The 16,276-nt window shown below is 46.0% G+C and overlaps 1 protein-coding gene across 1 annotated transcript; it reads right to left on the reverse strand.

Moving 5' to 3' along the window:
- Positions 1 to 1,222: 1,222 nt before the first annotated feature.
- Positions 1,223 to 12,039, reverse strand: LOC137157937 (trypsin-like). The gene is made up of 6 exons (XM_067555358.1): positions 11,997 to 12,039; positions 7,887 to 7,895; positions 5,462 to 5,624; positions 2,808 to 3,061; positions 1,857 to 1,993; positions 1,223 to 1,390 (listed from the first exon to the last, which is right to left on the reverse strand). The coding sequence occupies exons 1-6, from the start codon at positions 12,037 to 12,039 to the stop codon at positions 1,223 to 1,225; spliced, it is 774 nt and encodes a 257-aa protein (XP_067411459.1).
- Between the last annotated feature and the right edge of the window lie 4,237 nt (positions 12,040 to 16,276).

The following is a 16,276-nucleotide window of genomic DNA, read 5'->3' on the forward strand; positions in this document are numbered from 1 at the left end:
GGGGTCAGAGTTTCCTTTTTTCCTTGTTAGTGGTCGCTAGTAGCTCTTACCCCAAGAGTTTAAAATTTGCAAGTCTGGACTCACTCAAAATTGTGAGACTGGCTTAAAAAATCACAAGATGTTAAAAAAAACAAACAAACCTTGCTAGGATTCATTTATTCGCTGGTTTTGGGTTTTTTTTTTTAGTTCTAAAGGTCTTTAGTTCTAAGGTTCTAAAGGGTTTTCCCCCCAAACCCCAGGTCTAGAAAGTGACTTTTTTTGACAAAAGCTCAGATACTCATCGAGTCACATGGCTCCAGGAGCTCAAGACTTTAAGAAATGAACCAACTCTCATGAGACTTGTCACAAAATCATGGGAGATTTGGATCACTGATTCTCAGCCTTTCCAAATCTTACAATTTTACCCTGAGTCTCCTGTGGGGATGTAAATAGCTACATGTAAATGTAAACATCTAGGAACAACGAATGAGGCTGGGGGACTCTATCCTGGGAAGCAGTGACTGTGAGAAAGATTTGGAGGTTGCAGGGGGTAACAGCTGACCATGAACTCCCAGTGCTTGTCTGCACTCCAGCTCCATCCCTGTAACTGTGTTGCTGCGATGCCGCACAATAAAGCTTGAACTCCACGAGACCGACTTCAGAGCCGTTAAAGCCACTCAGCCACCTGTATCGATGCACGAGACCAGATCAAATGCCTGTGTGCTATTTATGGTGTTTGAAAACCAGTCTCACAGTTTTTAAACTGGTCTCCCCGTCGTCAGGCTGATCGCACGCTTTTAAAAGCAGTCTTGTGGTTTTCAAGCTGATCCCACAATTCTAAATCAAGTCTCACGATTTTATAGTTCAACCTCCTGATTTTTAAACCAATCTTGTGAACGTCTGGCTGCCTCATGGTTTTTAAGCCAATCTCCCCCATTTTAAGCCAATGTCATGATTTGTAAAGCAGCAGCCTTGTAATTTTTTACGCTGATCTCATGATTTTTAAAGCAATCTCACAATCTTCGGGTTGATTCAGTCATGCATTTTTAATCCAGTCGCAGGATTGTGTCAGGCCTGGCTTGTAACTGTTTGCTGCTTTGGGCTAGTCCCTGTCCCAATCCCACCTGGGCCAGCTCCCCTAACCCCATTCAGCACCCCCAGGGGCCGCAGGGAGGTGAGGGGAGGGATGGCTGGGGCATGTGTGTGGTGGTTCATTGCAGCAGGCGTGACACACTGTGAGCTCTCAGTTCAGTCCGGTGCACCTCTTCGCTATGGTGCTCCTCACCCACTCGGTAACTTTGCAGACATTGGCGTAGACGCCGGGCCGTCCCTTCAAGGCACAGACGTACATCCCCCAGGAGACCACGCCCTGCAGCTTCTCATCGCAGACCAGTGGGCCACCGGAGTCACCCTGTGGAGACAACACAAAGCCATCAGCAAATGCCCCCCATACATGCGTGCTCACACACACACACAGAGATCTGGGCCCATCGCCTCCAACAGGGGGTGACAGGGACACACACACACACACACACACACACACTGATGGACAGGAAGGTTTTAAAGAGCAGCAATGGATTAAAGTGGTCACACCTGTGCTGGCGGTCAGGCCCAGGAGGTGGCCATACACGGAGGGAAGCCCAGCAGTTCGGGCTTGTTGCAGATGAAGGGCAGATTGGCTGCTCTTCCATGGGGCATGAAGGCTGGCTGGTGCCGGGGGCTGAGTGACACCTGCCCCCCAGCAGCATGCCGAGAAGGATTTAGGGGCAGTGGGGGATGATCAGAGTACAAAGCGAGAGTATTGAGCGGGGTGAGCTCCGACACCCAGGAACTCAGCCACAGCTGCACCTGCCCTGATCTCCAGGAGGCCTCCTTACCTGGCACGAGTCTATGCCGCCCTGTGGCACACCAGCACACAGCATGTTGTCCGTGATTATGCCTCCATAACTTGCCTGGCACGTGGCCTGGTTGACGGTATAAACATTTGCGCACTGCATGTTGGCTGGGAACTTCCCTGGACAATGACAGAAAAACAAGTGTTCATGAGTAGGCTACAAGGTGCAAGAGACGTGTAAGACCCTCCACTGGTGTATACTGGCATAGATCCACTAACTCCAATGGAGCCATGGCCGACTGACCCCAGCTGCGGGTCTGGCCTCATTGACTCCAATGCAGCTATGGCCGATTGACCCCAGCTGGCAGCTGCCCCTTTGACACCAATGGAGTACAGCCGATTGACACTGGCTGGGATCTGGCCCCATTGATTTCAGTGGAGCTACAGCCGATTAACATCAGCGGAATCTGGACCCGACTGACACCAGCTGAGATCTGACCCCATTTCTTTTCCATAAAAGGAAACTTCTGATGATTCAACAGAGAAGCCAGAAAAAAACCCCAACCTCATTTCAGGTCAAACTAATTGTTTCATTTAGATCCAGTATTTTATGTTTTAGTATAATATTTTATGTGTTTGTAACCTTTTAAAATTGTTTTAAAAACAAAAGGAAGGGTAATTACATAAGGAAATGTTCTGAACAGAAAAAAAACAAGCCATTGTGACTCAGTGTTTTCAAAATGCAAAGTTCTGACTTTTTTCAGAACGTTGTTTCTGAAATGAACAATTTCATGAAATCACACGAATTGGCGGGACATTTGGTGATGCTGAAGCTGCATATTTCACCAAAACTTATTTCAGTTGGAAAATTTCCCCCAGGAAAAGCCAAAGACCTTTGACAGCCTGTTAACGAGGTCTCCTTAAAGACCTTCCACTCCCATCCCCACACTGAGCCTGACCTCAGCCCCTCCCGTCTACACCCAGCACTTCATACATTGGGGTGATCTAATGGTGCCCCATCCTGACACGCTGCATGGGCTTCCAGGAGCGGGACAACTGGTAGGTAGGCTGATTGTGTTCACGTAGTTGTTGAGTTGAGCGGGCACATCCAGCTCCAGAAGCATGAAATCTTTGTCACGAGGCTTGAGGTTATACTCAGGGTGCACAAAGAAGTTGCGGATTCTTCGTGTCTGCTCTGTGCCTTCGTTCATCCCTAGATTATAATCCCCCAGACGCACCTGCAGTGATCTACATGGAGAGAGGCCACAGGAAAAGATCAATAGATGGGTATTCAACTAGAGTTGGGCCAATCATAGAGTTTTCAGTGTTGGGGTAGCCTCGAAGATCTCGTCAACTTGGTTCCCCAAGAACTCAGTTATGATCTCCGATCATCCCATCTTATTTCTTTCTTGGCCTCCACTTAGACTCCATAGAGTTGATAAGACTCGCGTGTAAGGGATGGGTACGGGGTATATTCCAAATCCATACAATTATACAAGTATTGGTACCTTGTATACAAGTTTAGCCCTATTCTGATGCATGCCTCCTCCATTTTACGTTGTATCATGCACTTTATGGTTGGCCCGGTTATCGTTCAGGCCCAGTTCATATACATATCATGCATGGGTGACGGGTGTATAAGGCCAGAGAAGGCTTTGCCTTTCCTGATAGTCAAGCATGGCCCTGTCCACACTCTGCCCCTTCCTGCTGCATCCTGCTAGCATAGACCTTATGGCGGCGGCTCTCTCAACTCGCTGTATTTCCACTGAAGCAGGTAGGGGCTGGGGTGCAGGTGGCTGCTCAGCCAGAGAGAGGGGGCATCGCAGCATGATGCAGGCCGGCCGGGGCCAGGGTGGGTCGGGGCAGGGGGGGGCAGTGCTGGGGTTCAGGCTCTGGGGTCGCTCGGGTCGCCCAGCACTGGTGCTGGGGCGCTCCAGCACTGGGCCCATCCAGACCCGGTCAGCCATGCTGGTGGTTGGGCTGCCCAGGGTGGGACTGTGACAAGAAAGAGGTGGTGGAAGGGGCAGGGCTTTGGACGGACCCCAGCCAGACTGGCGGTTCATGAGCCGCCCCTCGTAACAAGCTTTGTTCTCAGGTCACAGGTACCCAGCACATTTTGTTAGTTTTCTTCCTGCGTTTTGTTAATTTCCTCCCTTCCAAACATTCATAGCCAGTGTTGCTGACACTATGATTTCTTGCTCCTGGCTTCACACAGCTGAAATGAACAATGTGGTGAATTCACCATAAATTTGTGGGATATTTTTGTGTTATCAAAGCTGCATTTTTCACCAAAAATCATGAATTCCTTCTCCTTGGCTTTTGGGTAGGGTGACCAGATGTCCCAATAATATCAGGATCATCCCTATATTAGGGGCTTTGTCTTATATAAGCAACTATATTCCATTCCCCTCCCACCCCAAAAAAGAGTCCCGATTTTTCACACTTGCTACGTTTGGGACCCACTTAATACGGTTATTTTGACTTTTGCCTCATCCTGGATTCCTGTGGCCTGCTCAGATGTAGTTAAAATTATTTGCCTGAATACTGAGAATTTCAGAGAGTCAAATCTGGGTCAAAGATTTCAATTTTCGCCACAAATCACAAAGTCGGGAGCAAAAATTTGTTTTGATCATTGCGAAACATTTCTGATAATAAACTTACAAGGAACTTTGAAAGAAAAATTGTCTTGAATGAAAAAATCAAAATATTTTGAAAATGTCGACATGAGACATTGCGATTATTTAAATGATTATTTATAGGTTTTAATTAGTTTTTCCAAATAGAAGAAATAGACCAGATTCATCCTAATATGCCAAGAGAGTTAGGACAAAAGGAGGGGAGGGGAACAACATATCTATCTTCAGGACCTGTGATAATGATAGAGCTTTAAAAGTCAGCCTGTATTGCTTTAAATTTTTCAGGTACGCCCATTCTGCGGAACGCCAGTCATTCAATCACTGCCAGATCAGCCCTATCGCTGAGCGAAGCATCAATGTTTGGAGGGGATTGACTTTTCCATTTTTACAGGATTCAGTTTTTTGCGACCAGAGCCGCATGTTGGAACCAGGTTGCCTTGTCCTCAGGTGACCTCCAGCTGTCAGGAAATATATCTGAGGATGAAATTTAAAGGGGAGGGACCACTGCGATTTAAAAATCCCAGCTTTTTTCTTTTTCAAAGCCAATGAGTGGACAAAATGGAAGTGAATTTGCAAAATGTTTCCCCATTGCCGAATCTGCACTTTTCGATGGGGGAAGGAGGGGAAATGTTTTGTGAAAAAAATTCGACCCACATCATCCACGTGAGCTGTCAGCACCAAGTGACGAGGCTGACGCTAGCGAGCGGGGATGAGGGGGCGGAGGTTTCCCTCTGCACACGCCATTGGGGAGACCAATGCTGGCTTGCTGCGTCCTGTACTGGGGCAGGCTCGTTTGAAGAAGGATGTTGGAAAACCACTGAAGGTGCAGAAAAGAGCCACAAAAATGATTTGAGGCTGGGGAAAAAATGGAGGCGGATGAGGCTAGGGGCTGTGGGAGGTGGAGAGCGAGATCTGGGCATGGATGGAGGACACCAAGGGAGAAGATAAGGACTGGAGCCGTGGGTTATTCCCATGCAGTACACTCTCTCCCTTCACCCCTGCTTTGACTTACCTGATTTGACTGCTGCAGTGGGCAGCAGTTAGCACCCACTTCCGGTCTATCAGGCTCCCGCCACAGTAGATTCGGCCATTTCTTAGGAGAGCCACCTGGAAGGGCCGTGAGCCGATGGTACAGGGCCTCCCCCCAACGACCCGCTGTTCCTCTCCCTCTGATGCTGCAATGGAGAGAAAGCATCTGCAATAAGTGGAGTGACCATCAGCCATGGCCGTACGGATTAGCTGGTGGCAGGATGACCATGAACCATTACTCGCACTCGGCTGTGCAAAAGAACAAGGCAATCCGAGGATGGCCCTGGCGAGGTATTTCCGGCCGTGATCGGGACACATTAAGGCCCCTGGGAAAGCCTCCAATTCTGGTCACCCATGTTCCAGAAAGAGGAATTCCAACAGGAACAGGTGTAGAGAAGGGTGCTAGGATGATCAGGGGGACGAAGGACCGATCTTACAAGGGAAGGCAGAAAGAGCTTGGCTTCTTTAACCTAAAACAAAGGCTGAAAAGGGATCTGATGGCTCTCTGTAAATGCAGCGGGGGAAAGAGCTAGAGGCAACATTGGCACAAGAACAAATGGGGATAAATTGGCCATGAATAAATCTAGGCTGAGAATGAGAAGATAGTTACTAATTATGGGAGGAGGGGGGTTGTGGAACAGGAGTGGGGGGCAAAAATACTCATTAGTTTGAAGATGGAACTCAATATGTTTATACGACAGAGTTGCCTCATGTAACAAGCACTGGACATGAGGAGGCCCCTTTCAGTCCTACTATGATCTTATGATCATCTCTTCAACCAGGGATCAGGGCTGGAGCAGGGAAGGATGCAGATTTTCTGGATAGTAGGAAATCCAACAATTTCAATTTTTTTTCTCCCTGTTCCAATATGGAAATAATTTTTCCCCTAAAAAAATTTCTGATGAAACTAATTCTGGGGGCGGGAGGAAATCCATTTCAGGTTGATCAGAACCTTTTGGTTTTGACAAAATCATAGCATCATGGAAATGTCAGGCTGAAAGGGGACTCGAGGTGTCGTCCCATCCAGGCCCTTGTGCTGAGGCAGGACCCAATAAATCTAGGCTATCCCTGACAGGGGTTTGTCCAACCTGTTCTTAAAAACCTGTCATCAGGTCCTCCTAAGTTTTCTTTTATCAAGACTAAACAAGCCCAGTTTTTAACCTTTCCTTGTAGGTCAGGTTTTCTGAACCTTTGACCATATTTGTTGCTGTCCTCCAGACTCTCTCCAGTTTGTCCACATCTTTCCTAAAGTGTGCTGCCCTGAACTGGACACAGTTCTCCAGCTGAGGCCACACCTGTGCCGAGCAGGGCGGGACGACCTCCCATGTCTTAAATATGACACTCTGGTTAATACTTCCCAGAATGATATTTGCCTTTTTCGTAGCTGCATCAGATTGTTGACTCATCCGCAATTTGTGATCAACTGTCACCCCCAGATCCTTGTCAGCAGTTCTGCCACCTAGCCACATATTCCCTGTTTTGTAGTTGTGTGATTGATTTTCCTTTCCTAAGTGAAGTACTTTGCAGTTGTCTTTACGGAATTTCATCCTGCTGAGTTCAGAGCAATTCTCTAATTGTCAAACTCATTTTGAATTCTAATCCTGTCCTCCAAAGTGCTTGCAACCCCTCCCAGCTTGGTGTCACCCACAAATTTTAGACGTGTATTCTCCACTCCACTAAAATCAAGATATCTCTCGTCCACTGCTTCCTCCCCTCTGCTAGACCAGTAACCCTGTCAAAGAAGGAAATTAGGTTGGTTTGGCACGATTTGTTCTTGACAAATCCATGCTGGCTATTCCTCATAGCCCTATTGTCCTCTAGGTGCTTACAAATTGATTGTTTAATAATTTGTTGCAGTATCTTTCCAAGTATCAAGGTTAGGCTGCCTGGTCTTTAATTTCCCGCGTCCTCTTCGTTCCCCCTTTTAAAGATAGGTACTATGTCTGCTCTTCTCCAGTCTCCTGGTACCTCACCTGTCCCCAAGGAGTTCTCAAAGATAATTGCTAGTGATTCTGAGATTGCTTCAGCTACTTCCTTAAATTAAAATTCCTTAGAGTTAATTTCATCAGGCCCTGCTGACCGGAACACATCTAACTTAGCTAAATATTCTTTAATCTGTTCTTTCCATATTTTGGCTTGTGTTCCTTCCCCTTTGTTGTTAGTATTAAATGTGCTGAGTATTTGGTGTCCATTAACTTTTTTAGTGACACCTGAAGCAAAATAGGCATTAAATAGCTCAGCTCTCTTGATGTAATCTGGTATTAGCTCTCCTTCCCTGCTAAGTAGAGGATGTACACTTTCCTTCATCTTTCTCTTGCTCCCAATGTATTTAAAGAACTTCTTTTTTTTGCCTTTTATGTCCCTTGCAAACTCATTTTGTGCCTTAGATCTTCTGATTTTGTTCCTACATGCGTCTGCTATTCTTTTGTTCTTTTCCTTAGCACTTTGTCCATATCTCCACTTTTTGTAGAACTCCTTATTTTCAGGTCATTTAAAGAGCTTCTTCTGATGGAACCATTTTGGCCTCTTACTATTCTTCCTATCTTTCCTTGTTGGAGTGGTGGATAGTTGGAGTGGTGTCTCTAATATTGTCTCCTTGAAAAATTGCCAGCTCTCCTGAACTCCTTTTTTCCTTAGATTTTCTTCCCATTGGATCTTACCTACCAGTTCTCTGAGTTTGTTAAAGTCTGTTTTTTTGAAGTCCATTGTCCTCATTCTACTGCTTTCACTCCTTCCTTTCCTTAGAGTCATGAAATCTGTCATTTATCATTTCATGATGACTTGCACCCAAATTGCCTTCCACATTGAAATGTGCTACCAATTTCCCCGTCAGTTAGAATCAAGTCTAACACACTCATAACTTCCAAGGATTGGGAACCTAAAACAGTGGCTCTCAACCTTTCCAGACTATTGTACCCCTTTCAGGAGTCTGATTTGTTTTGCGTAACCCCAAGTTTCATCTTACCTAAAAAGTACTTTCTTACAAAATGGGACATAAAAATACAGAAGTGTCCCAGCCCTCTATTACTGAAAAATTGCTGACTTTTTCATTTTTACCATATAATTATAAAATAAATTATTTGGAATATCAATATTTTTCTTACATTTCAGTATATAGAGCAGTATAAACAACTCATTGTCTGTATGAAATTTTAGTTCCTACTGACTTTGCTAGTGCTTTTTATGTAGCCTATGTAAAACTAAGCAAATATCTAGATGCATTGATGTACCCCCTGGATGACCTCTGTGTACCTCCAGGGGTACATGTACCCTGATTGAAAACCACTGATCTATTACATACACTCACCATTGAGTTAAATTTGCTCGTTCCTTTTGAAACTTCCCATACCCATGTGTCCTTCATGAATGAACTTTAAAATCCTGGAATTTTTGTTTGTCATTTTCCCTGAGGATAAATGGAAGCTTAACACACTTCCCTTGGAGGGGAACGTTTTCTGCCACTGAGGGTTTATCTGTTTAGGCATGAAATGCTTTTTCCATCCACAGTGTAGCGCATCTCTTCCTATCTCTTCCTCTGCGGTAGCATGTAGTCACATATCCCACATGTGAGGTGACACACCAGCTGAGTGTGTTGATGTGGAAGTCAGCCTTGGATTTGGTTTCTGGAGCATGGCCTTGGCAGATCTCATTTCAGATCTCAGCCAGTGCCTCATCCCTCAATGATTTGACTTCCTGATGTGAATTCAGCAGTGGAGTCACAATTCTGAAGCGCGAGTCCTGGGATTTGAGATGATGCTTTTCTTTGAAATCGATTATTTCAATCACGAATGATCCATAGATGCAGCTGGGAGAAGCTTCAAGACCAAGTGGCATGCGTTTGTAGTCCTCATTTGTGAAGAATCTTGATGCAAAAGCTGCGTATCCCCAGCTGCAGTCTTTGCCCGAGCCCATCTTGCAAATTTTCGCACAGAACGGCAGAACATTGTAGTTGATAACAATATACATAGGCCAATAGCCTTTTCAGTTCTTCAAATTAACCCTCCGTGGTCCATTTCTGTTCCACATCCAGCAGTAGCAATATTATTCCATGCGTTGTGTTATCAGAGATGTTATCAGTTAATTTTCCCCAAGAAAGTGTAACTAGTGCATGCGACACTAATATAGTGTCCATACTGAATAGCTACACCACAGATATAAGCTCCGGGGTAGAGCCAGTTGGAAAATTTCCATTGGAACCATATTCCACCAGAAAATGCTGTTTTGTCAAAATGGAAACGTTTCCCAGGGAACATGTCGATTTCATTAAAATTTTGTTTGGCAAGAAATTGACATGATCCGAGTGGAACATTTAGATTTTCATTTTGAATAGACTTTTTGTTTCGATATTTGACAACCTTATTTAGTTTCTTTTAATTCTTTATGAATTGAAAATGGGAACCAAACACCTCAACTGTATCAAGATGAAACATTTTCGTCGATCAGAAACTATTTTTTTTTAAATGTCATCTTGCTGGAAATTTCAAAATTCGTTGGTATGGTTCTGATTTGGAATGAAAATAAATTTCAAAATCACAGAATGTCTGGCAGATTCCAGTTTCTGCACAACTGCACTCCCAAAGATGCAGGTGTATAGAGCTTGATCCTTTCATTCAGAGAGGAAAGGCTTGTGGTTTTAGATGTTGAGGTCCTGGATCCTATCCATGCAGATGAGCTGAATGGGGGCAACATTGATGGGGATGGATAGAAACTGTGCTTTGATGGAAAATCAGGGTTTCACCAAAACAGAGATTTTCAATTTCCTGTAGAAAATTTTGAATTATTTTGTCCAAAAAAAAAATAAACACACCAAACCCAAAATAATCTTATTCAGAAATACCTCTGGCATGCCTCTGTGGTGTTGCAGTCTGGCTGCCCCATTTTCCTCCATATGCTGTGCTCCACGGTGAGACTTTATCTCCCATGATGAATCACAGCCAGGAGCTCCCATAATACAATTATCTTCCCTTACTATTAATGGTGTATCATGGGAAATGTAGTCCAACCAGAGAGCTTGGCCAATAGAGGAGGATGGGGGCCTCATGCCTGTATACTACAGTTCCCATGATGCATTGCGGCAGCACTTCCAGATCAGAATGTTTCAGATTTCAATTTTTTTCCTGAAAAGTGAAACTTTTCGGAGGGTGGAGGGCAGAAATAATTCTTTTTTGGATTGGAGGGTCACAGGGTAGCTGTATTCTCTGCTAATGATGTTTAGAAATTGCTTGAGCTGAATATTTGAGTGGGCAGAATTTACATGTAAAACCAACTTGCTCTGGCAGGAATTATAAACGACTGTAGGAGGGGTTGGTAACAACACCTAGAGTCAAGGTTGCCTAACACTTTCCATGATAAAACCCTGTTTTCAGTTGCTGAAAGCTTTACCAAACTTTAATTCTTCAGGCTGAGATTTTCCACGCTTGCTCTCTGAAAGTGCTTTGGAAAGATTCCGTTCAGCGATTTCCAAGAAAGAGGTCAGGGAAGGATAGGGCATTTTTGAAATGTTCAAACCGTTCTCCAAACACTTTTAGAAACGCTCTAGCGCCTTGGCAGCAGGAATTTGAAATTTTGCAAAGAAATAGCCCTTGAGTCAGAGGTGCCCTTCGTTGTTCCCATGAAAATTCACCCAGATTTGATGAAATTAATAGCTTCCGGAAATCACAATTTACACATGCTCAATAGAATAGGGGGTTGGTCAGTGACTAGGGTTTCCTGGCTCTCCCACAACACACATAATTAAAGCTGTCAAGCTTTTTGGGGTGGAACATTTTCCCATTGGAAAATGTCATTTTGTCAAAGTCAAAAATTTCCTTCGGAACGTGTTGATTGTGATGCAAATTCATTTAAAAAAAAAAAAAAAAAAAGATCAAAGCAAAGCATTCTCCTGTAGGAGTCGGGCTCCACAATCAAACTTCATTGCCCATGATGCCTCACAGCCCGGGACTCCCATGATGCACTAGCGTCTCCTCACCAAGTGGTGCATGGCGTTTCATGAGATAGGCAGTCTGACCAGGGCATTGGACATTATCCAAAAGGGCCATTTTGATTTGTCTTATCGAAGTCATTTCATGTTCACATGTTTTTCTTTAAAGAATTAATATTATGTTACAAATGGTGCTATATAAAAATTATATATTTTTACACCTGCTTTAAACTTAAAGCCATTGAAATCTTGGTGAAAAAAATTCCCTCCCCTCCCAAAAACACTTTTCATTTTGTGGGAAAAGTCAAAATTCTTTCCTTTTGCCTTGATTTGAGACTAACACAGATTGTGAAATCATGGCTCCCTGCCTGCTCTAGAAATAACAGAGACTAATCAGACAAGAGGCCTGAATATATTAATTCCCTTTCGCAACCTTAGTGACGGGCACTGTGGAATCAATAATGGGACTGCCAGGAAGGTGACTTTTCATAACCAGCCGCCCACCTTAAGCACCGTCTGGAAGACATTCCTACCCTGAAATTGCAGAACCTTCTCACCCAACCCCACTTTGGCATCTCTTGCAACTTTTTTTTCCTACCTGCTGCCCCAGCCACGAGCATTGCGATGATCAGCAGCTCCATGGTGGTTGTGGTGATGGATACGGTATGAGTCTTCGCTGTCGTTACTGCACTGAAAGATATTGAAAAGGAATCGCTGGGCATAGGTGTCTTGAGGAGGATGGATGGCCTCGCGAATAAGGTGCTGACTTGGGATTTAAGGAAGCCAGGCTCTTTCCCAGACTCCCATGAGCAAGCAGTTTCTCTGTGCCTCAGCTATCCTGACTGTACATGAGGAGGAGAGCCCTGCCGTACTGGGGGAGGATAAATGTACTGTGATAGTCTGATTGGAATGGGGGCCCACTCTCCCCCAGGGGCATTTTCCATGAAAAGATCTGATCTGTTGAGGGGGGAAAAACCTCAATCCAGATTAAAAAGATTTCCATGCGCTGCACTGAGCCCACCCCTCTCCTCCTAGCTCTGCTTCTAACGTGTCACCCCAATAACAGATGTGGGCGAACCCCCCATAATCAGTCTACTAACAAAGAAATGAATAGATTTAAGGCACTGATCTGGCCCCCATCATGCTAGCATCTGAGCACCTCATAATCTTTATCGTATTTAACCTCACAACTCCTTGAGGAGGTAGGGCAGGGCTATTATTTCCTTTGTATAGATGGGGAAACTGAGGCAGAGAGAGACTAAGCAATTGGGCCAAGGCCATGCAGGGAGGCAGCAGCAGACCAGAGGTTAGAAGTCATGTCTTCCGAGACCCAGCTGAGCAGCCAAACTGCCAAGCCCTCTGTCTATACTGAATGCCCTGTGCCATCCCCCATAATCCCCTGAATAACAGAGCAGTGTCCCCATGACATCCCATTGTCACTCCAAAACAGAGAGATGCCCTAAGTCTCCCCTTAATCCCCCAACAAGAAAGCAATGCCCCCTGGTATCCCAGAATCACCCCAACGACAGAGTGATGCCCCCTGGCACCCATAATCAGTCCAATAACAGGACAATGCCCCAAGCCATCACCCTACGTCGCTCCCCAAACCGCAGCCATCTCCTTCCCACCCTGCCGCATGACCCCCCACCCAGTCAGGCTTCCTGACACCCGGGGCTGGACTGTCCCTGCTTCACCTGTAGCTCCTGCTTGTGGCACCCGGGAGCGGAAGAGCCTCAGGTGGTTGTGTCTTGGACAAAGCCAGGGATTCACTGGGTGGGACACTTTATATGCTGGGGAAATGGGCTGTTCCTTGTGAGTCAATAAGTGATTGCCACGTCTGGGGACCTGCCCCACATGTCGGCAACCAGGTACCTCCCTCCACCCTCACACTCCTGGCTCCGGTAGGTCAGATCTCGTGGAGCTGCGGGAGCAAGGCAGCCTTTGTTCCCGCCTCTCTCCTTCGCAGGGGACCCAGTAGGAATTAGTCCTGGGAACGGCGCCTTCTCCATTGCCGAAAGCGACTCCCTGAGCCTGCCGCTCTGTCTCCTGCCACCAGAACAAGGGGGTGGAGAAATAAGAGATGGGGCCAGAGAAGAGTCATGAAGGCTGGGGGGAGGAAAGGCCTGAGGGCTTGTCCTCACTTGAAACGCTACAGCTCAGATTGGCCCATTGGCGTATCCAATCCACCGCCCCGAGAGGCAGGAGCTGGGTGGTCGGAGAATTCTTCCATCGCCTAGTGCTGTCTATACCAGGGGTTAGGTGGGTTTCACTATGTCGCTCGGGGCTGTGGATTTTTGGATGGAGGCATGGCTCTGAGACCTCTGCCCACCCTCCGAGCTATGTAGCCGGGTCAATCTAACTTTTTAGCGCAGATCTAACCTATGCAGTATGCAACTAAGCGTTTGATCTTCTTCATTGATCAGAGAGAAAAGCGAGAGGTGGCTCGCTCACGCTGTGTATGTATCTTCACGGGGAGAAAATCCCGGGTGCTGATGGGCTCGTGAATGAAAGAGAACAAAAGCCAGTGGCTGGAAATTAAAGGCAGACACATTCCAGTGAGGAACGAGACACCATTTTTTCCCAGTGCAGGTTGATTAACTGTTCCCTGATGGATTTGCCGTCATTGATGGTTTCCAATGCGGACCGGCTGCCCTTTTGGGAAAATGCTGGCAAGTGATTGGACTCAATACAGGGGGGAGTGGGAGAATTTCTTCAACACAAGTTATACAGGAGGCCAAAAGAGATGATCTCAAAGTCCCATCTGGCCTTAGAATCTATGAGTACATCTACATTGCTATGAAAGGCCCATGGTATGGCTATGGCTGGCTCACAGGTTACAGGCTGTGGGACATTTAGGCTTGGGCCAGACAGAGCCAGGGTGGGAAACATCACACAGGCATGGTGGGTGTCTCAGAGCCTGGGCTCCATCCTGAGCAGGAACGTCTATGCTGCTCTTTCTAGCCTGGCAGTCCAAGGCCTCTAACCCAAATCCATCGATCCAGGATCTGATACTTGATGCCGCACATTTTGAATTGCAGTGTAGACACACCCAACGACTTTATGAGATCAAAGCTGATACAAGAACTTGTATTTTTCAGGCAAGGTGTAATTGAACTGTGGAACTCACTGCCACAGAAAGCTGTTGAAACCAAAACCATCACAATATTCAAAAAGGGGGTGGAATAACCGGAATGATCACAGTTTGTGATTACAAGCAAATTAGTGGCTGGCACTATCAAACTTCCTCTTTCAGGGTTTGAATTTGTCTCTAATTATTAGAAAGCAGAGTGAGGATTCATGTGTGTTGGGGGGACAGATTATCTCCCATTAGCCACTGCAGGGGGTCTCACATCTTCCACTGAGACCAGTCAGTGACAAGATTCTGGACTACATTATGCGATTGTGTTTTTTTAAAATAAGCCTTGGATTCTCTTAATTTTCCTTCCTGTTTCAATCTCTTCATTAGATCCTTTTCTGGCCCCCATCACCATGGTATCTGGGCACCTCATGCTCTTTAATGCATTTATCCTTGCAGACACTGTTGCTCCCTTTGTTAGGGTTAGGGAGACCAAATAACAAGCGTGGAAAATCGGGGCAATTCTTTTTCAGGAGGGGTGGGGCATAGTTGGGTATATAGGACAATCTTGAGATGATCCTGATAATTTCGAAACATCCAGTTACCCTAGTTAGGGTGGGGCGGGGGATGATTTTCCCATCCCATGAGACTGTTCAAGATTTCAAAGTTTCCCTTTCCCCAAAATCTTGCAAAATGTTGCCACCTGAGAAAAGAAAACCAAGACCATTTTGATTTGGGTTAGCTGAAATATTTCATGAAAAAAAAAATTCTAACGTGTTCATTTTGCTTTCACCTTTTAAACTCATTTTTAAAAAATAGAAATTCAATCACATTCCAAAAGGGTTTTGAAAACATCCAGCCAGGACGTTTTGACTTCCCCTGCCCAAACTTTTTTTGAGTTGGGAACGTCACTCAAACACATCCTGTCCGGTAAATAGTTTCAGTTTCGATGCCTTGGCATTTTAGGGAAGAGAAATTCCCATCCACTCTACCCATTGTACCAATAGGGAAACTGAGGCAGAGTGTGAGCCTGAATGCTTTATTGAGGGTGTCACAGGTAGTTGTGCGTCGATCAGGAATTGAATCAAGGTCTCCCACACTCCTGGATGATGCACCGCATTGAAATGTCTCTTCTCTATGCTTTTAAGGAGAACGCAAGTCACATTTTCAAGCTTTCCTTTGGAATCACAAGGGCTGGCAGTTTCCCTCCTGTTTGGATTCTGGCCAGTCACAGGACTTCAGTCACTGGGGCTTGGAGCCCAGCACCAGCTCTCAGGAGAGCTGGCAGCTCTGCCCCTTTGGAACGTCTGCTGTACCCAGACGGGCTGGCGTGCCGCATATGGGAACTCCTCCGTGTTCCAGGCTGGTACGAGGGCCTGTAATGACAGGGCTACGCAGGTCTCTCTATGGGGCAGGAGCTGCTCTGAGTAACTGGTACATGTCTGGCGCCCCAGATTGGTGCCGTGCCAACCTGTTATTGACAGTGCTATGGGCTGCCAGAGGGAAGGGTTAGGTTGGTTCTGCGTCTGGATGGCACCTGGTGCTGGGACACCTGGATACTACTGTAATACACCTAATAACTGACGATGTACAGCACCTAGCGCAAGGGGTCCTGATCCAAGTCTGGGGCATCTACATGTGACCGTAATACGCTCTTGAACTGCCAGTGATGGTGGATGCTTAACTGATGCCTGAACCTTGGGTGTCCCCTTGGGACAACGGCGGGGAGCACTGGAAGATGAGTGATTGTTAGAAAGTGCCCATTGGGCTGTCAATCTACCCTGCCCTAATCCTCTAAGCCC

The sequence above is a fragment of the Emydura macquarii genome, unplaced genomic scaffold (assembly GCF_026122565.2).
Source record: "Emydura macquarii macquarii isolate MOO-44397 ecotype Brisbane River unplaced genomic scaffold, CSIRO-AGI_Emac_v2 contig_1635, whole genome shotgun sequence".
Classification (NCBI taxonomy): Eukaryota; Metazoa; Chordata; order Testudines; family Chelidae; genus Emydura; species Emydura macquarii.

Bases quoted from the DNA above. Each gene is read 5' to 3' on its own strand.
- LOC137157937 (XM_067555358.1), bottom strand. From the start codon at position 12,039: ATGGAGCTGCTGATCATCGCAATGCTCGTGGCTGGGGCAGCAG. The intron at 3,062-5,461 runs GTAAGTCAAAGC...CTCTCCATGTAG, and splicing joins CACTGCAGCAGTCAAATCAG to ATCACTGCAGGTGCGTCTGG. The intron at 1,391-1,856 runs GTAAGGAGGCCT...TTGTCTCCACAG, and splicing joins GCGGCATAGACTCGTGCCAG to GGTGACTCCGGTGGCCCACT.